The sequence below is a fragment of the Hippoglossus stenolepis genome, chromosome 17 (genome assembly GCF_022539355.2).
Source record: "Hippoglossus stenolepis isolate QCI-W04-F060 chromosome 17, HSTE1.2, whole genome shotgun sequence".
NCBI lineage: Eukaryota > Metazoa > Chordata > Actinopteri > Pleuronectiformes > Pleuronectidae > Hippoglossus > Hippoglossus stenolepis.
In genome coordinates, this window is record NC_061499.1 from 22,638,483 (window position 1) to 22,665,951 (window position 27,469).

At 41.2% G+C, this 27,469-nt stretch overlaps 1 protein-coding gene across 7 annotated transcripts; it reads right to left on the reverse strand.

Annotated features, from left to right (window-relative positions):
- Window positions 1-9,742: 9,742 nt before the first annotated feature.
- Window positions 9,743-26,710, reverse strand: atat1 (alpha tubulin acetyltransferase 1). Of its 7 annotated transcripts, none has more exons than XM_035183358.1 (11): window positions 26,314-26,710; window positions 25,961-26,021; window positions 25,408-25,499; window positions 25,112-25,169; window positions 24,867-24,980; window positions 22,183-22,284; window positions 19,671-19,716; window positions 14,837-14,911; window positions 13,867-14,080; window positions 12,150-12,239; window positions 9,743-10,236 (listed from the first exon to the last, which is right to left on the reverse strand). In XM_035183358.1, the coding sequence occupies exons 1-11, from the start codon at window positions 26,406-26,408 to the stop codon at window positions 10,044-10,046; spliced, it is 1,140 nt and encodes a 379-aa protein (XP_035039249.1). In that variant the 5' UTR covers window positions 26,409-26,710; the 3' UTR covers window positions 9,743-10,043. The 7 variants fall into 7 exon arrangements, with proteins under 7 accessions (XP_035039249.1, XP_035039250.1, XP_035039251.1 ...); XM_035183360.1 differs by having other exon boundaries at window positions 10,052-10,250; XM_035183361.2 differs by lacking the exon at window positions 9,743-10,236 and adding an exon at window positions 10,417-10,970.
- Window positions 26,711-27,469: the final 759 nt, after the last annotated feature.

Here is a 27,469-nt window from a genome sequence, read left to right on the forward strand (position 1 = left end):
TTAAAAATTACCTCAGGGCTAAAATTCCCTGCTCCCTCTTCTGGAAAAAGTAAAACCAACTGTGTCAGGTGTTTGGGTCAGCACTGTCCATATTGGGGTTTCTTTAAGACCTTGTCTCAGCTGCTTTATTTGTTTTGTGACACATCCAATTACCTTTTGATAGTAATAAGACAGAGAAGGTAGAACACATAGCATCCCTTAATATAAAGCAAGCTCGAACAGTATGAGTAGTATATTAGAAAAGGAATATTTTCAAGTACATATTTCCAAGCACTGAAATTTGTTGAGGCATTTAAATAATTTGTTTTCCTATCCACTGGTGAATGAGGTAATACTGATCCTATTCTCTTGCTCAAAAAAACCTGTAACTCCTTGCATTTGCAGTATAACAAACCACCCACAATCTTTTATGTTTCCAAGAAAATAATTTGGCATATAGGAAGTGATGCATTTCAAATCATTGACCATGATTATTTTCCCCTTTGGAATAGACGAACCAGAATAGTGGAATAATTTAATGTTTTCAAACCAATTTTTGATAAACTTTGCTGGGAGTATATCACACAATTAATAAAAAGAATTGCCACTTCTACTTTAGGAAATCAATTTTTGCAAACATTCACTCACAGCATGGATCAACAGCTTCTCAAAAAACCATCTCCTGTTGTTCTCAGTTAGGGAAGGTCCCAGGCAAAGGCCAAGTCCTGGACACTTACTTTGTCCTTATCTGAGAGTCTGGATTCACCTTCAAGCTTCAAGACAGAGGGAAGCAAATTAGATAGAACAAAATGTGTAATGCTAGATACTATGTACACTTGTAAAAAGTGCTGAATATAACACTCCACCCTCAATTTTATTTACAGATTATTGGCATTTAAGTGGCTGTACAATCAGGATTATTTGTGTATCACAAATCTGATTCACTTCCTCTTCATTTGACAAAGTTGAGCTGGCCATATATAAATGTCACTCTATGACCCATCAAGGATGGTGGATACAATAAAAAAGTATGAGTCATTGTGCATAAAAAAACAACATGACAAGACAACTGACAAGAGGCTGACGGGAATAGATGGCCAAAGTCGTGTACTTCAGATTTCCATGCATGTTATGAAGAAAAAGTGATTTACAACCTGTCCAATGGCAGCATCTCCTGTAGCATAATTTAAGGTTTGACAGAATAAAGAAAAAGGAAATACTTTAATTATTTTTTGACTAACTGTAACATGGAGCTACTTTCAAGTCTGCAATTCAGGGGTCTTGCCCATTCCACATTAGGCCGCATGTAGAAGGAGATAAGGGCCAAGTCCTATTTAGCAGGAGTTGTTCTGATGTCCATGCTGAGAAGTAAGGGACTCTCCATTTCATGAATAGGGAGAAAATGAATCACACACTGAGATATGGCCTTGGTAGTGTCACTGATAGTTAACCAGCCTGAATTAATACAAAAATAACTTAAACATAAAGATTCAAATCACAAGTTAAAGCCATCAACCCTTATTTGAGCATAACAAAATCAAATCAATGTATTCATTATATATACAGTTTAGTATATGTACAGTATATGAACAGACAGAACATTGCTGCATAGCTGCTGTTGAAAAATTGAAGTTTCAAACAAGAGCAACAGTGTCGTTTTCAAACAAACTGTCTCTGAATTTCTTGTTGTTTAATACTATATTATATGCTAATATAGTATTAATAGACACGGTCAACATTATGACAACACAATACTTGATGTGTTCCGTCAGGAGCTGCTGGGGAATTGCTATTCCATACTTCTGACATGTGGCTTTTGGCATGCTTCTGAATGCTTCATTAGCATTTGTGCTGAGTTCTTCTTGAGCAGGGGCTATGAACAGATTTTGACCCCCACGACTTGCAGCCTTTAAGATCCTGCCTGTATAGCCAGTATCATTAGGAGCCACAAGACAGAGTTTTCGGCTACCCCATCCGGCTGTGGAAAATAATGCAGACGAAAACTAGATACAAACTTTTAACAGTTTATCAGGTATAAATTATTCCTAGAAGTTAAGTCAAAGCAACCAGACCTCTTGACTGATTACAGTCCAGACTTAAGAGGTCATCTAAATGAGTTTTGAAGACAAAACAAGAAGTCCAAGTTGTTTGACTTGACTTTTAAATTAAACAATTAGTGTGCAGTTGCTGATTTACAGTAAGACATGACCTAATAAATGTTCACCAAAATGTTTATTGTCAATATAGATAGGCTTAACAATAAATGTACAGAGATTTGACTATAATCTTTCAAGGTTTTATTTCGGTATAATCTGTTAAAATAAAGTAACAATGTGCATTGCACAAAGTGCAGTCAGTTTCTGCACTTTTTTAAGAATGTGCAACATTAACACTGCTGTTAATGTTGAGTGCATCACATAACTCTAAGCAAAAGAGTACACAATGTAAGCTCAAAACATTTAAATCATCAATATCAAAAATAGCGTGTATCACACACCATGACAAAGTAAATATAAACAATTTTACATTTATTTTTATTAAAGCTTAATACTCTGAAACATGTATGAAGCACCACCTGACCGTAATCTGTGTAAAACAACTAACGTCAAATAAAAGAGAAGCTCTGAACAGAGGCCTATCCTATTTCATAAAACCCTAACCCATAGTTTTGTTCATTTTACTAAAGTAACCATGACTGTCCTCACCCAACCTATTTGAGGTGTGTTCATGTGTGGTCATAATTAATTAACATAATCATTTCATGAGATTACATCTTCATGTGTTGTGCTCTCATCTAAATGAGCAGTCCTATGGCCCAGCCCTGCCTGCATATAGACAGTTTTCTCACACTACTTTGGCAGCAAATAGATTTAATAGACTTCAAGTGGTTTAAGTCTCTTTGCAGGAACAAGATTTGCAGCAGGAAAGTGCCTTTTCCCTTTGCCCTTGGTAAAAATACCTGGACAGGACCAATAGAAAATAAAGAGTGTTAAAACATGAACTATCACATTATCTGTTTTTTCTAATTACACACAAATATTATAATGTTAGGAGAGGCATATTTGAAGATTGTCTTGCATGACATTGATGAATATAGAAAAACCTTGCACTGTACTACATACTCTCAGCACGTTCCATTTAAGTCAAGAGTTGATCATTTTCATCATAATAGGCCTTCAAAACCCAATATATTTGTGGAAGCCATGAAAGGTGATAGAAAGGGAATTCTGCAGCAGCGCTCTCAGCTCCCGTTCTGCAGGCTGCCAGAGCAGCCCACAGGAGCAACTCCATGGTTTGCTGGGTTAAGTGTGGGGCAGTAGGTGCTCTGCAGGTGCGCTGAACTGATGAAAAAGTAACAGCAAAATCCGATTTAACTGAGTCTGGATGTGGCAATAGTGTTAGGTACCTGTTAATGAATCTTACAAACAAATGACACAAAAGCCAAATAAAAGAGTTAATACACTCTCAAACACACCATCATGCTGGTTTGTTGCCATTGCTGGCGTAGCATAGCTGACAGTATGGCGCAGTCACATGACCACTGAAACATGACCTGATTGACCGAAGTATTGGTTCGATGTGAGATAATCGATTGCTTTTGCGTGATATCCCGGATGTTTAATCTGAATTTTTGCAAATTAATTTTAGCAGTTGAATGTATATACTTAGAATTTAAAAAACAAATTTTTGATTCTAAATTTGTGAACATTGAAAAATAAAAGTGAAAAACTCATATTGAAAATTTGAAGACTGAAAAAAATACAAATGCATAATTTCAATGTAAAAAAAATCATGTTGTTTTGTTGTTTTGTTCTTCTTCCTGGTCCACTAGCTGTACCAAAGCTGTCTTCAAGGGTAATGAACCTCCGACCACATTCTCTCCATGTAACAATACATAACCTATGCCAACGCAGCAGTGACGGCCTAGACCCCGAACAGCGCCACCAGCTGAAAGGCCTCCTCGATGACTACATGTATATCCTCTCTGCAAGAGATGTAGACTGCAAGCAGACTGGGCTGGTCCAGCACAGTATAGAGACGGGCTCCGCCAAGCCCATCTGCCTACGCCCCCATTAGCTGGCCCTTGCTATACGACAGGCAGCTGAGGACGAGATCAGTGAGATAGCTGTGGCTGTGGTGATTTAGCCTTCCAATAGCCCATGGGCAGCTCATGCAGTCTTGGTGAGGAAGAAGGATGACACCTGGTTTCTGTGTGGATTATCGGCGATTGAATACTGTCACAAAGAAGGACTCTTATCCACTTCCTCATATTGATGATGCCATTGACTACATCGCAGGATCCAGCTGGTTCAGCTCCCTTGATCTGCGAAGTGGCTACCGGCAGGTGGAGTTGGCTCCTGGCGGCCGGACAGGGGCTGTGGCACTTCCTGGTCATGCCTTCGGGCTCTGGAACGCACCAGAGACGTTTGAGAGGTTGATGCAGAGGGTGTTGATGGATGTGCCCTGGAGCTGTTGTGTTGTGTACCTTGACGACCTGCTGATGCATGCCAACTTAAAAGGAGCCCTGTCCAACTTGCGTGGAGACTTCACCCCCATCTGCCAGGCTGGGCTGCAGTTGAACCCTGCAAAATAGTTCCTGGGCCATGTTGTCAGCACTCTGAACTGCAGAGCTTTATGGGCCTGGCTTCATACTACCCCCGCTTCGTCCAAGACTTTGCCACCATCACCAGCCAACTTCACTGCCTGACTGAAAAGGGATAACCATTCGACTGGGATGATGCATGTGCTGCAGCCTTCACCCGATCAAGGCAACCCTAACTGAAGCCCCAGTCTGGCCCACCCCCAATGCCCAAAAGCCTTTCATCGTGGACACTGATGCCAGGAATGTGGGGGTGGGGGCTCCCTACTTCAGTCGGGCCCTGTCACCCATCGTGAGCTGCTGGCTGTGGGCAATTCCAGCCATACCTGCATGTCAGTTGTTTTCTCCTCCGCACTGATTGGGAACCAAGACACTTTCAACTTAACAAATAACAAAGCAATTTCCACTTTGGTGGTATTAAGAGTACATTTTTCAGTTAATAAACAAACAGTATATAAATAACATCCCGTGTAACTTTTTTTGTTCATCAGCAACACAAATAGTCATGTTTGAACCCCTGATTTCCCGTTTTTGTGAGGAGAGAAGAGTACTCCTGAACCAGCGTTAAAAGTCACACGGCAATCGCGTCAGTCAACAGTGAGCAGTAGGTTGAGTCACAGCCAGCAAACTGTACATCACTCACGTCCAGTTTAATCATTCTGGTTATCATCCGTCACTCGTGGAGAATTGAGAGGGACTAAACAACTTTGACTTTCTCACTTTAACGCGGTTTGCGGACTATTTTGCCGGCACATCTCACACCCTCTGACTCCGGTGAGCGTTTGCAGGAAAACGCCATGTAACGCTGTGTGACGTTGTTTAACAGAGACCGGAGCGTTACCATGGCGACAGGAGTGTGCTGGCTCGTTACAACCTATGGTCTATGGGAACCTGGTCGGAGTTGACTGCGGCAAAGAGACTTACTATTTTTTAAACCTACACAGAACCATGTGTGGTCTGAGGTGAATGCCTGAGTCAATTACCCCTTGAAGACAGCTTTGGTACAGCTGGTGGACTAGAAAGAACTGAACATGGAGGACAACACATCAAAGTATTGTGTGTCAAATCTGACATGCCAGATGGTCAAAAAAATGTCACAGAGCCATGGAACGTACACCGGATCCCTGGTCAAATTGATTTCATTATAATAGCTACATTACAAGCATGACTTGTTAATTAAGTGACTGACAATAGCATGCAAGTACCCTCAAATTAAAGCTGAAAGTCTGTGCTTTTAAAACACAAATTTTGGCAACTTTTCTTTTTGAATTATTATCACCTAACTGTAACCCCTTAAATCTCACTACTCACTTTCCTATCATGAACTGGCTAAAGAAGGGTGTAATGCAAAACTTCCAGAGGACCCTTTTGGTGCTGTTGAGAGAGAGGAGCGAGAGACCAGGAACACTTGTGCACCATCAGGTTTCAGCTCTGACTAGTTATAATGAAAACAATCTTGGAGGATTTTCACAAACCTACTGTGACATTCTGATAATAAAGAATTACAGTAATCTAGTCTAGAGGTAACAAATGCGTGGACAAGTTTCTCAGCATCCTTCTGAGACAGAACATTGCGCAGGTGGAAGAAAGCTGTCCGAGAGACTTGTTTTATATGTGGGTCAAATGAGATGTCCTGGTCAAACATAACTCCACAGTGGAGCTAGGGGCCAAACTAATACATCCAAGGTGACTACCTGGTCAGACAGTGTTTCTCTGATGTTTAGGGCCAATAACAATGACCTCAGTTTTGTCTGAATTTAGAAGTAAGAAGTTTTGGGTCATCCAGGCCTTAATGTTCTTGAGACTTTCCTGAAGTTGAACTATGTGATTAGATTCATCAGGCTTCATAGATATGTACAGCTGAGTGTCGTCTGCGTAACAATGGAAGTATACGTGGTGCTTTCTGATGATGTTGTCTAAAGGGAGCATATATCGGTCCAAGGACAGAACCTTGTGGAACTCTGTGACTAACTTGTGTATGCATGGAGGAGTCAGTGTTAACATTAACAAATTCAAATCTATCTGATAAATATGATTTAAACCAGCCTAATGCCGTTCCTTTAATCTCTACATGTTGTTCCACAATCTTATGATCTATGGTGTCAAATGCTGCAATAAGATCTAACAGGACGAGTATAGAGACAAGTCCATTATCTGATGCCATGAAAAGGTCATTAGTAACTTTTAATAGTGCTATTTCCTTGCTGTGATGGATTCTAAATCCTGACTGAAAGTCTTCCAACAAACCATTACTAACTAAGTAATAACACAGCTGGTTAGCAACAGCTTTTTCAAGGATTTTGGAAATGAAGGGCAGGTTTGATATGGGTTTATAATTAGCTAAAGATCAAGAGTGGACTATTTAAGCAGAGGTTTAATTACTGCTTCCTTAAAAGCTTGTGGTACGTAGCTGGTTGACAAAGACATGATGTGGTTGAAATAAAAAAAGCTTGCCCTTAGTGCAAACTAAACGTGATAAGACATGTTCCTGGAAAGCTGCAGAGGATGCAGGTTTTCATTCCAACCTAATACTACAACAGAGCAAACTTTTCAACCTTTGTAGCTTTCCAGTAACAAATTTGCTCATCCTTACTGAAACAATTAAATGAGTTACTGTTTTTTTCCCCCACAATGTTTATTGTCATTTTCTTATAACATCACATTAAAAACATACATCAACAACAATTTGAGACCAGAAGTACGTACAAGACATAGACATACATATCCAAACTCACACGCACATTCACCCTGCATCGATACCAGATAGAATACAAATAAGATGAAATACAGTATTTCCCTACTTTGTTTACAATTTACTTCCAGGTAAAGCCTAGACTTCCATCTATCATGATGTTCATGTATGGTTCTCAGAGCTGAACAAAGTGTTTCCGCTTGCCCTTAGCAATGCAAGTTAGTCTTTCCAGACTGATACAGTCCGAAAGCTCCTGTATAAACATTCTCAATGATGGTGCATCCACACTCTTCCAACAGAGTGCAATAGTTCTCCTGGCTTGAATAATTCCAAAGTCCAGAGGTTTGTCCTTAAGATAAATAACAAGTACACAGAGTTTGACATTTAAAGGGACTTTGATATTAAACATTTCTGACACAAGTTTTAAAACAACTTTCCAGAAGTTTTTGATCTTTGGACATTCACATATATAATGAAATAAAGTACCTTTCTCATCTAAACATTTTGTACAAACATCTGGAATATTAGCATATGATGGAGCTTGACAGGAGTTATGTACATTCTGCGGCTCTGTTATACAGAAATAATATGATGCTGAGGTCAGCTGGGCAGCCATATAATACCATCTGAGATTGGGAAGTTAAATAAATATAATAAAAACTTCTATATTTTTTTCAAACAATTTCACTGCTACTTTCAAACGTGTTCTAGAAAGCGCTTTACAAAGGATTTTTGTGTCACATCCCATTAGGCTAATTGGTCTTGGGGTTAGGTGTTCCTTTTAATAAGAGATTCTTCATAGAGCTGCCTACTACTCCACATTAATAGAAGAAAATAAAAACAACCCCAGGTTTCTCTTCAGCACTGTAGCCAGGCTGACAGAGAGTCACAGCTCCATAGAACCCAGTGTCCCTCAATCCCTGAATAGCAATATCTTTATGACATTCTTTAATGATAAAATTCGAACTATTAGAAATAAAATCAACCATCTCCTGCCCTCAGTTGGCACTAATACCCCATCAAGAACAGAAATCTCAGAAACAGCTGAGAAACCAATTATTTAGACAGATTCTCTCTGATCACCCTTGATCAGCTGACCAAAATAATCTCATCTTCTCAACCCACAACTTGTATCTTAGATCCCATTCCCACAAAATTACTTAAAGAAATTCTGCCCCTAATTGATAGTACGTTACTGAACACAATGAATCTCTCCTTATCATCAGGATATGTACCACAGTCCTTTAAACTAGCTGTAATCAAACCCCTTCTAAAAAAACACACTCTGGACCCAGAGGTTTTAGCCAACTACAGACCGATATCCAACCTCCTCTTCCTGTCTACAGTAAAATCCTTGAGTAGTTTGTATCCAATCAGCTGTGTGAGTTTCTCCAGGAAAGTATTGATATGAAGACTTTCAGTCGGGGTTTAGAGCTAATCACAGCACAGACACAGCCTTGGCAAAAGTCACTAATGACCTTCTAATAGCTTTAGATCAGGGATTTGTGTCTGTCCTCGTTCTGTTGGATCGAGGAGCATTCAACACTCTTGACCATCAAATATTATTACAGAGACTAGAAAAGTTAATTGGCATTAAAGGAACCGCCCCAAACTGGTTTAAATCATATTTTTCAGATCAATTCCAATTTGTGCAAATTAATGATGAGTCATCTAAGTGCACCAAAGTTAACCACGGTGTTCCACAGGGTTCTGTGCTCGGCCCAATTTTATTCTCAATTAACTAAACTCCAAGCATGTCTCAAGGACATAAAAACCTGGATGACCCGCAATTTTCTCTTATTAAACTCAGGTAAAACAGAGGTTCTAATACTTGGCCCTAATCACCTTAGAGATACATTATCTAACGATATAGCTGCGCTAGATGACATTGCCCTTGCTTCCAATGAAACAGTCAGGAACTTGGGAATCATCTTCGATCCCGATTTGTCCTTTAATTCTCACTTAAAACAAATTTCTAGGTCCGCCTTCTTTCACTTGCGTAACATCTAAAAAATCAGACATGTCCAATCTCAAAAAGATGCAGAAAAAATGTCCACGCCTTTGTTACATCCAGACTTTATTATTGTAATTCCTTAATATCAGGCTCCAGCAGTAAGTCGTTAAAGACTCTGCAGCTTGTCCAAAATGCTGCAGCACGTGTCCTGACAAGAACCGGGAAAAGAGAACACATTTCTCCTGTATTAGCTTCACTACACTGGCTTCCGGTTAAATCTGGAGATAGAATTTAAAATTCTCCTCCTCACCTTCAAGGCCCTTAATAATATGGCACCATTATACCTCAAAGAGCTGATAGTACCTTATCACCCCACTAGAGCACTGAGCTCCCAGAATTCAGGCTTACTTGTCGTCCCTAAAGTCTCTAAAAGTAGAGGAGGAGCCAGAGCTTTCAGCTATCAAGCTCCTCTCCTGTGGAATCATCTCCCACTTTCAGTTCGGGAGGCAGACACCATCTGTACGTTTAAGAGTAGGCTTAAAACCTTCCTTTACGATAAAGCTTATAGTTAGAGCTGGTCCAGGCTTGTCCTAGACCTGCTCTTAGTTATGCTGCCAATGTCGGAGGACACATGACACATGCAGCTTCTCTTTGCAGCTTCTCTTTCATCTTCTCCCTCCTTATCACATCAAAGAAATTAATGTCTCATCAATACATGTTACTGACTTGACTTCTTCCTCGGTGTCCTTATGCCTTATCGTCCGCAGACCCAGGACCGCGGCTGCGGCCACATCGTGGATTATGATGGTGGATCGTGATCATATTGGCGGACCCTGCATCGTGCTGGCTGATCGTGATAACAGTTGCGGATCCTGTATCTTGTTGGCATCTGATAATGGTGGTGGACCACGATCGAGGTGGCAGCTGATGGTGGATCCTGATGGCGGCAGTGGATCATGATTGTGGACTATGGTGGCATCCGATCTTGATGGTGGATCCTGATGGTGGTGGCTGCTGACCATGGACTATGATTACAACAAGACATGCCTGATATACAATATGTCTACTCAGATACTCGACCATTACTAACAATTCATTTACCTTCCATTATGCTACAAACTGTTTATTCTAGCCAATGCTGTAAATACCCTTATCTTTCTGATGTGCTCCATTACACGTGTCATCTATTGCACTTCTTTTCTTGTTTTTCCTTACTCTTGTTGAGGGTTAAGGACAGAGGATGTCACATCTTGTTAAAGCCCTATGAGACAAATTGTGATTTGTGAATATGGGCTATGCAAATACAATTTGATTGATGGAAGGAAGCAATAACAACAGTTATTCCAAAACAAGGAAGGGACACGGAATATTGTGGGGATTATAGGCCAATATCATTATTAAACGTAGACAAAAAAAAAATATACAACTATCATTATAAAGCGATTGAGCACCTTATAACAGAGATAATTGACGAATTAAATATTCACACACACACATACACACTGCGACTGCATGCTTGGTTTGTTTTGACGCTTTTGTCGCAGTGGGCAGCGCAAATGATAAAGACACAGAGAGGAGCAGTAAATTACTGATGTAACCGCTAAAAACTGTAAAAATAATAACATTTCACGATCCAATGTATGAAAAATTAACACTGTATGTGGACTTAGTGGAGCTGTGCATGGCTCCCTGTGTGTCTGTGGACACTGGACTAGATGGTGCTGCGGCCGGGCTGTACACCTTCTCTGTGGAGAAATTCGCAAGTCATATCGTCATTGCGATATTCAACATGGTTATCGCATATCGCATGTTTTCCTAATATAGTGCAGCCCTAGACCACTGTCCTGGAAGTACTGAGGTTATCATTCACTATTTCTGCAATATGGTGATTTAAAATCACATATATGGTCCTCAAATTATACTATATGAAATTTTAGTTGCAGAGATAATATTTAATAAGTAGGCTAACCTTTAGATGGACCTTAGAGGCCAGCATTGAAATTAGAATCGTATACCTCTGGGTCTATTAAACTGTTTCTGGGAGTGAACAGGCATTAAATACATTTTTAACTGACAGCTGCTAAATATGCTGCAACTGTTTACCATTAATTTGGAATATTAGTTTGAAGTGTTGGAAATTAGAGCCAGATAAACACAGGCGAGGATGCTATGTTGTTACTCAAATACCGCCTAACATCCTAGTCTTATTGAGAGATGCGTAGAACTGAAGCATTTTGACTGAGGAAACCAAAGAATCCTGAGCACACTGTACTCTACGTTTTATAAAAAATGTTCTGCTTTACAGTCCTTTGAACATCTGAAGAGGATCTGAGGAGAGCTACATTGATAAAGTGTAGCGATCAAGTGTGCAGAATCGTGAACCATGTTATACTAAAACATGATGACCAGTATAACACAGTAAGCATATTGCCACATGTAAATGGGGTCATGTTTACCACAGAGTCCATATTAACACCCCCGCCTTGTAGTGTTTACAGCCTTAGACCTCAGAACAGGTTGTGCGATGTTTGTTTTAAAGAAATGGCAAAGGCCAAAGTTCTTTTTTTGTTGTATGGATGATTATTTTAGCAATGTTAGTTGGATTGAGTTTTCCTTCAAAATTTTACAACACTATGAGGAATATATATTTCCCAATATATTTTCAACAGCTTCATCTTTTCCCTCAATCATTATGCCTTTGCATTTCCTGCATTACATTACATGCCTGCCAGCTTGCAACATCAGTGTCCATGTTGCCGTAGCCTTGCAGCACTGTTTTACACGACTAAACCACATGAATTTCCAATATCGTAACTATGAGGTGCATTTGAAGGCAGGATGCAAATAATCAAGCATCAGTATGACTTCCATGTATGAGTCTAACAAGGTTTTTGACTGAAGTTAACATCTATACTGAATCTTACCTGGCATGCGTATGTCTGTCGAGCAGTCCAACAGCTCTGGTGTCCAAGTGCCAATGGTACAGGCTGCATCTAGCAGCTAGACCCTGTTGGCTATAGGGGAGATGGCAACAGCAAGCAAGGAGGATGAGAAGAAAACCAAAAATATAGAGAACATGGTAAAAAAAAAAGGACAAGAGTAGAAGAAGGGAGAATAGTGCAATCCAAAGGACAGTTAAGTAAGACAACGGCAAACAAAAAAGTGAAGAATGGGAAAAAAAAGGACATAATTACAAAACAAAGAGAAAACAATGCATTCAGGGTGTATCAATGCCACCAAACATAAAAAATAAAAAGCCACAGAATGGAATAATCCCTATCATTTAACAATAATTAGTATTGTTTGGTTACTAACAATGGTTAATGCATGTACATGATTGTTGTATGACAAAAGGCAATCTCAATTGCAGTTGTGTGGCACAAGATTTAATTGGTTCTAAAAAAAAACAAAAGTAAGTAGATAACACAGACCTATCAAGTTCCCCTCTGCTGCTAGGAGGGGAGTACATGTATGTTTCTAAAAGGCCTAAGAGAGCTTCTCCTGATTTCGGTCCAATAATCAACATTAGTCTCTTTCTCCACATAAAAGAAACAGGCTATCTAGTAAACTAAGACACCAGAACCAATTCTTCAAAGGGAAGAATCCTATGGTGCAAATCAGTGGCTGATCAATGGAAGTCCAGTTTAGATCTATTAAGAGAACTGTATTAGTGGTTGATGAGGACAGTGTTAGGTTGAGATAACAACATTTATCAAGAGGTAATAGCAGATACATGGGGTGGAATGGTTTAACAACACAATGATGGGGAAGGGGAAGAGAGAGAAAGAGACAGTGTTTAGAAAGTTGTGGAATAGTAGAATAAATAGACAGGCGAGAGCAGGTATTGCTTCTTTATGCTGGACACAATTAAGTGATTTATTAGAGAAATGTTATCACCCTTATAAGGGTTCAAACACTTTTGGTCGAGACCTTTTGACTTTTCAGTTTAGTGACAACCAAAATAACAGATGCCTCGGGCAACAGTCCAGACCCAAATAATTAAATTGAGTCCCTCCAAAAAGGATGGTCTCGATCCGGATCAAACTGAAACCACCATCCTGTGTGTTTGCAGTTTTAAAATACTTTTGTGGAGGGATGCAAAATATATATCGGTCTGATATATTATCGGCTCAATAATGGGAATTTTATATTATTATTTATTTATCGGAATCGGTAATTAGAGCCGATAAAACATCCGATAAACACAGCGTGCCTGGTCGCGCTCATGACATCATACATCCGGGCCTGTCCATACCAGCGTGATGGTTTTACGTCTGAACCATAGGGTCTGAACTGAAAACTGTGTCCCCGGTGTGGAAGTTTTTCACACTTTCTGAGAGTGACTGTAGGATTGCAATTTGCAACAAATGTGCCAAGGTTCCGAAAGGGGGAAAACATTTGCAAATTTCAACACTACCAATCTGATAAATCACTTTAGAGTCTGTCAGCAGTGCCTATCCAGCAGGCATTTGAGAACTGCAGGAAGTTTGCTAGATACAGTCCACAAGCAATTAATGACAGAATCACAGAATTTATCGCTCTCGATCTATCCTGGAGTTACATGTGAATTATTTTAAAAGATTCCCAGCAAAAACATATCACATTGTACCTAGGAAGGACGGGATGTATGCCATTTCTTACCTGGTGCGTCTTGCCCTGCAATGCTCAGTGAGAGGGGACTGTGGGCTGTTGTCTCTGTTGCCTGCAACTGCAGAAGCTGAGGTGACTTGAAGGGGCACCCTGCTGGGGGAGGATCCCACACTGAGGGAATTGGAGCTCTGGGACGATACTGACCGCTGGGGGGAGTGAGGCAGAGGGAATGGCCAAGGAAGAGCCCTCTGCTCCTGATTTACAACTGTACAGTAAAGTGTTTCTATGTAGTAAATTCATTTATATGAAAACATGAAAGAACTTTTTCTGTTTCTATCATGGAGAAGATGCATATATCTGTTTATATGTTTGTGGCACTTCAGTGATCTAGGCTGTAGTCAAATTTGATCTTGTAACAATTTTAAGACATGTTTTACTCGTCCACCTGAGCAGGGTGTGCAATCAATTTCCATCAAGTATAATTAACTTATAACAAAAACAACAGTGAATACAATGGAAAATAATTGTAAATCTAAAAACAGCATTTAGTTTGAACCTTTACAATTGTTTGTAAGACACAAAAATGTGTGGGTGTTAATCTAATTGTTGTTCTTCATATCTAAAAGAATTGTTCTTTTCTCAGTTAATTTTTTAACTGGTCATAAGTTAGATATTGTCTGACACTAGACATGCTTTTGCAATGCACAGCTATAACAAATAATTAACTCTTATATCTACATGGTATTGTGCAGAGGCCAATTAGATCACAATATAACAATGCAATCCGAATGCAAAACGGTAGAAGGCACGATAGGTAACCTCATTCAAAATAAATCTATTTTAATTGATTATTAATATTTATGTTATGGGTTTGTACAATACATTCATCTTTTGCTCTCACATACTGTCACTATGATTTGCCTTGCTGGTAACATGGCTGAACGGTTTTCAGACACCAATGTTTCCTTCTGTTGAATGCATTTGTTTAATTTCTGTGTATGGCTGAGTGAAATGATTGTACCTTCTCTCTCCATTACAGAGTAGGGTTTGATCTCTCCGTCTGGTTTTTTCAGGGGAACCTTTCTCAACTGGGCAACTGTAGAAGAGAACACACTCAGCAGGGCCAAAAACAGAACATGATAGAGTCTCACTCCCTCCTTCCCCCCACCCTGCAAAACTTTAGGTTACTGTCGTAACCCCGGTTCTCTGAGTAGCATGAGTGAGATGTCTCACTATGGGATACGCCCCTCGCGCGTATTCACAGAAGCACTTATACCAATTCGCCAGCCTTATTGGCTGGCAGTCGTGACATCCGCTTCAAGGTGCCACACCTTAAATATGGTCATTCAAAACAAGCACACCTCTTCTCGCTTCACCCCAGTAGCAAGAAGGGCAGTCTGGTGGTAAGCCAGAGGTGGAAACGTGTAAAGCGGGACGCACGGCCACTCATGAGCAAACGCATCCATGCGCTCTGGTCGTGCAGGGAGAAGAACAGTGGGCAATGTGCGTTCCCCCTCGATGCGAACAGATCCACTGTCGCGCGGCCGAAACGTGACCAAATCTGATCTACTACAGCCGGATGAAGTGTCCACTCCGCGTAGAGAGGATTTCCCCTGGACAAAAGGGGACATGATGTCCCCGGAGGAACGGCAGAAAACGTTTCAGCGTCAGAAACACTGCCATCAGCTCCAGCTAATTTATATGATTATGTCGGAGATCCGTGCTCCACACCCCATTTGCGGATCTGCCCTCGAACACACCGCCCCAGCCTGACAGGCTGGCGTCCGTTGTCACTACCTTTCTGGCAGATATTGCGCCCATGCGCACCCCCGCTGTCAAGAAAGAAAGCTGTTGCCAGGGTCGCAGCGTGAGGACGCACGACGCGCACACCGTTACCCTGCGGCGTCTGTGGCGCACAAGATCCAGTCTGAGAGAAGCAACCCAACACTGGAAATCTCTCATGTACAGCCTGCCCAGCCTCACCACCAATATTGTTGAGGCCATCAGTCCCAGTAGGCACAGTCCATACGTGACCCGACGTGTTATGGCAAAATGAGAGAGTGGACCTGAAAGTGTCCACTCTCTCGGCTGATAGGCGAGCCGTGTAGGTCAGTGAATTTAACGTGAGACCCAGAAAGGCAATGTCCTGTCTCGGTGTTAACACGCTCTTTTCCCTGTTCACCACAAAACCCAGATCGGCCAGGTGTGTCAGCACAAGGCCTGTGTGCACCGCAGCCTCTTGCTCTGAGCGCGCCAGCAGCAGCCAGTCGTCCAGATAAGTGGCCAAGCGTATACCCCGCTCCCTGAGGGGGGCTATAGCGGCGTCGACACATTTCACAAACACCCTCGGGCTCAGTGACAGGCCAAATGGGAGTACTAGGTACTCGTACACTATGTCCTGAAAAGCGAACCTCAGATATTTCCTGTGCGGAGGATAAATGGGAATGTGAAAATATGCGTCTTTCAGATCGACTGATGTGAACAAGTCCCCCGGCTGTATCAAACGTATCAGCGTTGTGTGTGTTAGCATGCGAAACTTGTATCTCCTGAGATACAAGTTCAAAATGCAAAGGTCCAGGATGGGACGTAAACAGGTCCCCCCTTTCTTTGGGACCAGGAAATACCTTGAATAGAAACCCTCCAGCCTCTGCTTGTGTGTCACTATTCGTATGGCACTTTTGTTTAATAGAGCTGATATTTCTTCCCGTAACACCTGGGCCGACTCTCCACGGGAAGCGATGAGACTGTTGAAACGGGGGGGTATTGTGGCGAATTGAAGCCTGTAGCCGGTTGAGCAGCCTGGGTTGACTAGAGGGCTTTTTAGGCCAAGCGGGCTTGGTGTCCGGGGTGCCGTTGGTGCTCGCACCCGGTAATTGAGCCCTGGGGCGCTTCGGGATGCAGAAAGCAGGGGGGGCGCTCCTAGAGGCAACCTGAGCGAAAGTCTGCGGGTGGGGCGGTTGCGCCGCGGCAGGTGTTTTCCTCGGAAGGCAGAGCTGTAGAGCCTCATCCTCCTTTTTCTTCGCCCTGCAGCGCTTTTGCATTGAGGCGAGAGCGGAGCCAAAGACGCCCTCGGGGACGATAGGCTTGTCCAGGATGTTCTCCTTTTCTCTATCTGACAGATTGGTCAGATTCAGACATCTCGTCCTCTCTTGTAACACCAACATCGACATGCACTTCCCCGCCGCCTGTACAGCGCAACGCTGGACGCGTAGGCAGATATCCGTGATTGTGGTGATCTCGTCCCACGCGGAACATTCGGGCATGTTGGCTATGTCGTCAAAAAGCTCCGGTTGGTAAGCTGACAACATGGAGGTGACGTTGAGAGCCCTCACTGTCAAAGCTGCCGCTTTATAAGCTTGCTCAGTCATGGCGGATTGGAAGCTTTCGTGGGGAGGGTGGGGGCACTGGATGAGGCAGCTGACAGCCGTTGGTGAAGGTGAGCTGCCACCAGGGGCTCCATGGCATGCCATCCCTTCAACATCCAGGGAAGACGCACCTTGAATGGTGATTTTGCTGGAGTAAGGGTTTTTCTTCCATGAGACGGTAACTTATTCCAGGAGCTCCGGGAACACCGGGAGAAGCTGTTTCCCGGCCCTTTTAGCTTGGGGTAATTTCTTCTCCTCGTAGGGGGACCTTGTGGCCTCCGCCACGGCCGCGGGCCATGGAATCTTCAGTCTCTCCGCGGCGCGTTTACACACATCGTGCATATCGCCGCTAGGCTGGGGCATAATCGCCTCACCCGAGCCCTTTGCCGGGCTTGGAGAGCTGAGAGCCTGTGCAGGTGGTACGAAGGAGGATTCATAATCCTCGTCGTCACCATCCAACACCAGAAAATCCTCGCCGTCGGACTCATCCTCCTCATCGTAATCCAACAACAGGGGTGGCTCCATTAGCGGGTTCAGCATATCCAGTGTGGAGCCCCGGCGCGGGCATGTTCCAGCCCGAGACACGCTGAGCAGACCTGGTGTATGTCTTTGCTCGAGATTTTATTTCCACAGGTGCACAGGCGATGGCCATCGCCTAGTTGCGAGGTGGAGGGAAGCTTGACAGCTTGGTCCATTTAGCTTGGTGTGCTAAAGGGGAGCAAATTATCTGGAGTGATAATCTCTGTTAGCTAGCTCCAGTGGCGACCGCAGGCTCCCGGTGCCATTAGCTTGCTAGGAAGTTAACGCGTTAGCTGGTTTCAATAAAAAAAATAAAACTACTACCTATGGTGAAGGCAGTCGGATGGGCGTTTCTTACCACTAGTCTATGGACAGCAGCTAGTTAGCATCGACGCAGATCAAAGTAGTTTGTTTGTGAAGCGAGAAGAGGTGTTTGAATGACGTGTGACGCCGCGTCCACCGTATTTAAGGCACCTTGATGTGGACGTTATGACTGCTAGCCAATCAGGGCTGGCGAATTGGTATAAGTGCTTCTGTGAATACGCGCGAGGGGCGTATCCCATAGTGAGGCATCGTAACGAATGCTAAGAAAGAGAACTGCCTAAGATTAGCTGGTGGAGAAGGCTGACAAGGCTTGTGAAATCTTATAAAGGGAATCCACCCTAAGGCACAATCTACATACTGGTCTTGAAATCTCATACTGCTCAAAGCAGATTTAAAACTTTAACTTGAAACCAAGTGTATCATCAAAATATCTAGCTCCTGACTTTCTCTCAAAAAATTCACAGTTATAAGCAGCCTCAATCTTACACCAGCCATGCCAATGTTTCTTAAATTTAGACATTGACTAGCGACCTTACACCCTGTCCCGTGTTTGGAATACATTAGTCTTTCTGCAATTTGCTACTGCATTTCTAAACCTTAGGCCATGTTACTACAAAACATGCTGATATCCCATTCAAAAGGTGGTACAAAATAGCCAATAAACAAGCAATAAAAATGCAAATAACTTTGATTTGAATTTGGGTTCACATAAAAAAGTTTGAAATAAATATATTAATATAGGATGATCATATTTGTGTTCATTTATTAAATGATGTGAATCAGACATTAGTTCTGGCAAGTTAAGTGTTAACAAGTTTGAATAAATGGTTAATGGTCTGTATTTATATAGTGCTGTTCTGGTCTTGATGACCACTCAAAGCGCCCTACAGTACTGTACTGTTTTTTTTTCATCAGTGCATCCCTTGTGCAACACTTTCTTTTTTAGAATAGGCGATTTAGGGGTTTAGTTTCTTGCCCTAGAACACTTCAGCATGCGGAATAGGGAAAACAAGTGTCCTCTCTTGAGAAGAGAAACTTCTAATGTAAAACTCGAAGCTTGCATGTTAATGATGTTAATAATACGAAATTGAAGTTCGAAATCTGGGAAGATAATATTCTAAGGATGTTGATAAATATCAGAAGAAACAATAACTTAAATTAAACCATGAAGGTTTGTAATTGTAACAGCAACTATTTATAAAGAAATACTCATTATCTTTGAATCATGTTTTTTTTGCTAGAAAGGCATTTCAGAAGTTTCAGACAGTGTCAGAAAATTGATGGAACAGGAGCTGATGTGACATCAGGATTTTACACATTTCTAGCTAGCTGTTAATTTAAAAAAAAATTACCATGACACCTTTTTAGTCTTTTCTGCTTTGCCAATTTCAGTACTTAAAAAACAAAACATGGGGGTGTGCCTGTCTCTGCAGGGTTGGAGTTTTACCACTGGCTTTGTACTGGCCAAATTTTTGTAGACAGCAAGCTGCAGGTAGACCCTTCTTTATAGACCAAGCATCATACATAAATTTAGACCTAATTATTGGACAAAGGAAGTTTGAAGCTGCAAATGTTATGTAACTGAACTTAATGACAACACACTGTATAATATAATTTTAAGCTCATATTACTCAGTGAAAATGTTACCTGTTTTGTTGAGGAAGAATCCCTCAAACACCACAAAGTTATTGACCTGGATAGAATAAACAGAAAGACAACAAAAACGGGCCTTGATATAAGGTTGATAAAAAAAGGGAAGAAGTAGATCAAGATTTTTTAAATACAAAATACAAATATTACACACTCAGTTTACCTTTAGTTTTCGTCTGCCTGTATCCTTGTGGGAGGGGTTCTGTCTTTCAAAACTTAAATATGCTTTGGGTGGCGCCATGATAAAGTGTTACATTACATTACATTAACATTACTTATCATTTAGCTGACACTTTTATCCAAAGCGACTTCCAATAATTGCATTGAACCATGGGGGTACAAACACAGAACACCAAGAATCTATATACAGTATAAGAATATAAGTGTTGATAACGCTTGCTGACATCATGAAGCAGGGAAGATGAAACAAACTCCCAGCCAAAACAAAACCACTGCTGAGTACCATCAACTTCGTGAAAAAGGGTCAGAAGCCCGCTGGCCCAGGAGGAGCAAAACAAAACCCTTCTGCAGTCCACCCAGGGGAGAAAACTCTTCCCAAAGGAGATGCTATCTACAACCCTGAGACCAGATATCGTCATGTGGTCTCAGGAGGGAAGGAAAGTCATCTTGTTAGAGCTAACAATCCAGTGGGAGGAGGGTTGTGAGGAAGCAGCAAAGAGAAAAAAAATGAAAGTAGCAACAGCTGGTCCATGAGTGTCGGGACAAAGGGTGGACAACAAGGCTGTTTACAGTGGAGGTAAGGTGTCATGGATTCACAGCTCAATCATTGTGGAATCTGATGACAAAAGTAGGAGTAAGAGGGCAGAAGACAAAAACTGCTGTTCAGAGGTTGGGAGAAGTGGCAGAGAGAGCCTCCTTTTGGCTCTGGCATAAAATAGAGGATATTAGCTGGAAGCCGGTAGGAGAGTGGCAGTGATTTGGCCACTACTGCTGACCCATTGGCTATGACGTTTACCCAGAGTTTGCCTTTCACACAAGCACTACACAGTCGGAGGTTCTCTGCAAAGACGCGTTCACAACAACATCAATCCCCCGCATTTTTCAGGTGAGAGGTGGAGCAGCTGGGTGCAGCAGACCGATTTTCTTTCACAGACACCAGTGTCAGCTCCTTTCACCACAAACTCTCTTGACATCCTCTCTACGTGTGTGTCATGTCTTGTTTTTTTTTCATTGTGCTACATGGCAAGGCTATTTAATTTATACAACTTTTCAGCACTAAAATTTGTAAAATACACTCTATATAACTGACTGGGACAAGTCCTCTCCTCATTCTGAATAAAATATGCTCTTAAACTCATCTTACTCTAATATGACGGCCTGTTGTATGAGAATTCTGACCCCATCACTCACATTGAAAGCAAACCAAGAGGATATTCTTTAATAACCAGTATGAACAGGTGGAATGATCAACAAAAACATGTTTCAGTTTTCAGGTTAATAGCTAACAAGGCCTACTGTCCTTTCCAATGTAATTTAGAGAGTTGTGTAATAATAATTGTATTATTATTATTATTGGCTATAAAAGCAGACATGGGCTACTGACAGAGCATTTTGACCACTTTACTCTTTACAAATTTTCTTATGTTGCAGCCATATGCTGAAAACTGTTATAATTAAATTTGGCTCTTGTCAATCTACACCGAATATCCCATAATGACATAGCACAAACAAAACTTAAAACATTTTCACACATTTATTAAAAAAGGAAAAACTCAATCCTGAATAATCTCCCTCATAATGTGGAACATGATGCCGCTATCCCCATGCTCCATCGCTGGGATAGCATTGGGCAAGCGATGCCCACTGCCTCGCTTACTCCACATGACACTAAGAATTGAGGTCAAACAGTTCAGTCTTGGTTTAATCAAATCAGAGTATAAGCCCACCATATTATTGGTAATAACCTCTTTTTTCTTTGTTTTGGTGGGAAAAAAAAAAAAAAATGCTACCAGCACCATTAAGGAAAGAAAACATCGGTAAACCCTATTAACAACACTCTACATTGACAGAGAGAGTAGGAGAAGGGTTAGTGAATTAGTAGTCTCCCATTGGGAAACCAGATCAGGAACTGATCAATGTGCAAGGGTGTCTGAAGTTGAAAGACCCGTAACACCCGATGACCCCAGGTGCTACCACTGATGATGTGTCCAAGTGCATCAGTAGACGCATGTTACAACATAGCATGCATTTCAGTCTATAATACACAATATATTGAACAAAATGTTTTTATGAGTTATTTATACCATAAACTGAGTGCTGCTTTGTAGACCCACCCTTCCCGCAACCCCCCTGAACAGCAGGTCAACATGCAGGACACTTGGGTTATGCACTGCCCTATTAAAAAGTCTGATTAAAGCGCATGTTGTTGTCTTTGTGCCCCCTTAGGGAAAAGTGATATTGAAGAGATATCTCATTAGTAGAACTGGAAAAGAGAACTAATCATTAACCCTAACCCCATTCATAATATATAGGAAAGTGAAGATTATACCTGTGGGACACTTTGTGTCAGCCAGTAATTCTTTGCCAGGAACGACAGAAATTTTGCCGAGGGCCTGTCGTAAGCCATCAGCACCGGCTCTAAATTATTGTGCTAAAGTAGAGAAAGAGAAAACATGCCATTAGTGATAAACAGCACATAGCAATGAACTTTGTTTAAGGGTAAAGTTTTTTAATTTCTCTCAACTAATTTAAAAAATGCATTCATGGAGGTTGCTCATCAAAGCACCTCCAGCTGTAAAAGGGATGGCAATTGGCACAGCTGAATCTAGTTGGTTTAAAATGTAGCAGAGAGCTGCCACAAATGGAGACTGATACACAGAGGGGACTGACACACCTGGAGAGACTGTGTCATGGACTGGAGAAACACAGAGCCAGAGTAGATCTCTGTGCTGCCAAGGAGGTTATGTCCTGGGCAATTTATGTTGTGATTGTAAGTGATTAATGAGTTCATGTTTAATGTTTTTGATTACATTAATAAAAGATGCTTAGTCAGAAGTGGCTGTCGTCAGGTTGTGTTGGGTGCGACTGTGGCAAAGTCCCTTGCCACCCAGGGTCTCCCAGCACAACCATCCTGTTCATTTCCAACTTCAAAAATGAAGGTGACTGACAGATGAAGCAAATTCAAGGCTTGGATGGACATTAAACTTTGAACTTTGAATTAAGTGATTGCTGCCTCTTACCGTAATTATCAAAGATGAATAAATCAAAACAATGTAACTCATAAATAAACATCAAATTTAATTGTATCATTAATTTTACTGCCACCTCTTGTGTGTCACCGAGTGCAATGAATGAAGAGAATGAAGGTGTGCGCCATTTTGAATACCTTCAACAGCAGGCTTTTCACCCTTGAGGAGGTTGTTAAAAGCATACTGGGACCTTGGTTTCATTTTACTTTGAGCCATTCACCATGGTTGAAAAAAATAGGACTTATCAACCTATAGTTTTGTTAAGTTCCATGAGATTTCTGTTTTCCTGTGTTGGGAAACACTGAACACAAATAAATTGGAGAGATCAACAAATGCACATAAAGGATCTAGAAGAACTTGCATGGAAACTGCATTAAATCCTAAAAAAACACCTGGGGCCTCATTTATAAAACATACTAAAAGCGTATGTCTGACATGGAGGCAAAAAAAATAATCGCTTGGCACTGTTAGAATGTGAGGGAACTTGTTGTATTGCCTGTGCATATTTTAATCATCCAAAACTGAAGGATTATTAAATTCAGGGACAGCTGTGATATCCCCATTCTATAGAATTTAACAGAATTGGTTTTTTTTTAATGATTAAAAGAGGCTCTACGTAGAAAGGTAAATATTATACAGTGTTAATCATACCACACACAGACCTGTCGGCTAATGAGTGGTGAGTACTTGTGTTTGTGCAGGTTCGGTTCTGTCGGGTCAATCTGTGTAATACTGGACTCAGTTCAGCACAAAGATCCAAGATCACAGATCTATAGAATCTATATCAGCTGATTAGTCAGTCATCATCATGGGACAAAAAATCTTTGTGATCGCTGAGCACTTGTTTCCTCCTAATCCTCTCTGCACTCCTCTATCAGTGCCAGTGCATTATGCCAGAGTGTCACCGCAGTATTTATATATCAAGAGCAATTGGACTTGTTACTTCACACATCAGTGGTGTTATGGAAGTTTTCTGGAAGCTGGTGAAAGGAGAACTCAGGCAGCAGCTGCATCACCCGTTCTAACAGCACATCCATGAATGGCTAGAATTGCTGTAGATGTTTGTATTCTATTGGAGAGATAAGCCTATAGTATGCATTCCTAAATCACATTGTGTCCTTACGTCTTGCTACTGATAAAGAGTTGAAGTTGGTGCCTCTCTATCTGGGGCATCTGAGTTAGATATGAAAGTCCCTTAACGTAGACACTACAATGCATTGTTGGTTGGCCCTTTATCTATAACCTGACCTTGGGTACTGCTCAAAGAGAGAAGGGAGTATCTGTGGAATTAGACAGGCGCTATTCTCCTGTATAGATATAATATAAAATATACATTATATAGTGGCATATACAGTAATGTGTGAGGATGGTCAAAAATTTCTCAACAAGTGGGATTCTAACCTCCACTTTGGGATATCATTTTTTTTTTGTAAGTAATCTCCAGTGCGCTCTGTGCGCCTGATGGCACAGTAACGTTCACTGCAGTGATTTTACACACACTCCTTCTTGTACATACACGCACAGTGTTAGAAGATATTAAAAACTATTAATGACTTGGCTCTGCAACTACACTGTTTAATGGAATCTGAACATAATTTGCTGTAAGTTGATTTATATCTTCTTCAATTGAAGGTTCTTATAGAACAGTTATGTCTTGCAAGCACAAATAACGCTGTTGGTTTTAATGTTAATGATGAATTGGATCAATAATCCGACTTTAGTTCACCACCTTACGTCTGCATCACTATTTTCCTGTCTCCAAAATGTTCACACGCATGGGTCAGAGTTAGGGCACAAGTGCGCACTGCATGCTCCCCCTGGTCACCTGTTCGGTCAACACTGATTCCACTTTTCCCATTTTCTAATTATCCTACAAGATAACAAAACATGCAGTATCTCCCATCAACAAGATCTGTGTTGTCTTGTCCCATCACACCTTGTCTGTCGATGTTCAAATAATTTGGCCAAGAGAGAAATGGTTCACCTGCAACATGAAGTCAAACAGCTCTGATCCGTAGCCATGTCTCTGAAAGTTCTCTGCAATGTAGAAATCCAAAACACACAGTGGCTCTGCCTCTATGTGCACACCCTGTCGGTCCTGTGGAGGAAGAGCAACAAGCATAACTGTACAGTTGATAAAGGAAGTTCAACCAGATATTAACATGTAGAGTTATAGCTGGCCTGAAAAGACAGAATTCTTTAACAAAAAGAGGAAAATAGGTGACTCACAAGAAGAAATAACTTCTTGTAGCCGACCTTGAGAAATCCCACAACCATACCATGTCCTCTGTAGGAGAAAGGAGGGTTAGCAAATTCAAAAGGGATGGAGGGGGTTGTACAGTTAAGTGCAGTGATCAAGACTCTCTGCTATGAATAATTTCTCTCACTATAGTAAATGCAGAGTATGACTGAAGAAGTAAGTCCAGAGACTAGAGTGTGTGTGTGTGTGTGTGTGTGTGTGTGTGTGTGTGTGTGTGTGTGTGTGTGTGAAATACGTTAAAGCTGAGGGACAAAACAAGATATACCTGTTGCTTTCTACGTCCTTCAGCAGATACAGCTGATGCTTCTGGGACTGTAGTTTGGAAGCACTTGTTATTGGAGTTGTGAGTTGTTGGGCCTGTGGAAAACAAGGAACCACACGGATGAGTACATTACCCAGCATAAAGGGCTGACATCACCTTGGACATTTTTTAGAAATAACTACTATCAACAATATCAAGCGCCCTAGCTGTGGCGATGAAGAACTGAACTCAAGGTTATGTCAGAACACCTTGACATCACTGTCGATGGGTGTGGTTACAGATCTAGTATTTCCGCTATTATATATTATTTATTATTATTCATTCTAATTCAAATGTCATACAGAATATTCATTAAAAGTGCATTGCTCTTTGAAAGGGTGTGATTATACACACGAAATGCTAATGATTCTGTCAAGAATTACTATCAGGGCAAAAGGCAGTTCTCAGCAATAAGTGTTCTATTTCTGTGGTCACTGAGTATATATCTCTACAAAATAAACTGTGCTTTAACATACTTAAAAACATAAAATCATAAAAAACACCTACAGAAACTCACCTTTGCCGAGGCTCTTCCAAGTTCATCAATGACCGTTACTATGTGTGCCAAAAGATCTGGTCTGCAAAGGTGAACATGGTAGAACAAAATATGATAAAATAAGAAGAGGCAATTGGGCATTGTTGTAAAACAGCTAAGACATTATCTTTTGTATGACAATGGCCAGAGAGAATAATGTGAAAACACATAGGAAAGGTTTCAATTACATCCGCATGACACCTTAAATTGAGACTTCTGAAATTAGATGTGACATTCTCTCCACTTAAGAGATCCAGACACAGTACTATATGTCAGTAGGTACTATGTAAAACACAAACTAATTACAAAGAGGAACATCGGATCTTCTAACTCACCTTTCTGTTGATTTACGATTTTCCGCAACAAGAGTCTGGTCCAAGAGCGTGACCCTCTCGGGGAATAACTGGTTAATATCAAAAGGAAACGCCATAATCCCTCTCAATCAGATTAGTTGGAGAGCAATAATGTATCTGAGGGAATATAACCAAACCAAGGAGCAGAGCTCAAGCAGCTGCTTAGCTAGCTAATATTAGCGCTCTCACCAAGCTAATTCGTTAACGCAAAAATGACAGTAAGCTAGCTGTTAGCAGTCTAAAGACAACACCTATTCAACGTTGCACTGACAGACGGAGACACGACTCTGTTACAACAAGGGATGTCTGCTAGATATTGTCACAGCAGTTCCATTGTGTCCGTGTGGCAGTGAGCAGGGTTGCCAGGTCTGAGAAAACCAGCCCAGTGGCCAATCAAAATCTACCAAAAACCAGCCAAAGGCAACACAACCAGCCTAGAAAACAGCCCAATACCAGAACTCAAAATATGCCACTGCTATACCATACACAACAGCATTTCTATTATTGTCAAATGTGTTGTAATATCTACAAAGATAGCATGAAAAACATAAATATTTAGTGTGCCAGCATAAAAAGCAGAAACAGTTCTTAATCCAAGGTCCTAAAATAACCTTGTATAATTAGACACAATGAATCAGTTGAAATAAGGTATTGCATTAATTATAGTTAATATATAAGACCTATGAACAGCAAATGCATGTCATTCAGGCAGGGTGGATGAGGAAGGGTAATGATAGCAAAGATATGTATATCAGTCAATTTGTCACCACATTCTCAGAGTTTATTTATGATAATATACTGTGTCTGAAGGGCAACCGGCAGCAACACGAATTAGGCCAATTTCGCGGAAATAAAATCGCTGACCTGGCAACCCTGGTTGTGAGTCACCTCCAGGTGTCGTGCCAAAAAGTGATCGTCTTCCAGAAACTGCTCGCCGTCCGCGGGAGCGCGCGCGCTGTTTGTTAAAGTTGTATCACCTCATTTATATGTGTTACAGCTGCTTTTACCGGAATCAAAGTGTCATAACGTGCACATACACATAAGTTTATTTCCGCGGTGATAATGAATGTATGTATTTGTGAAATTTTTTACGTTTATCGTAACCGAATGATCACAATTTTGAATGAAATCAAGGCAG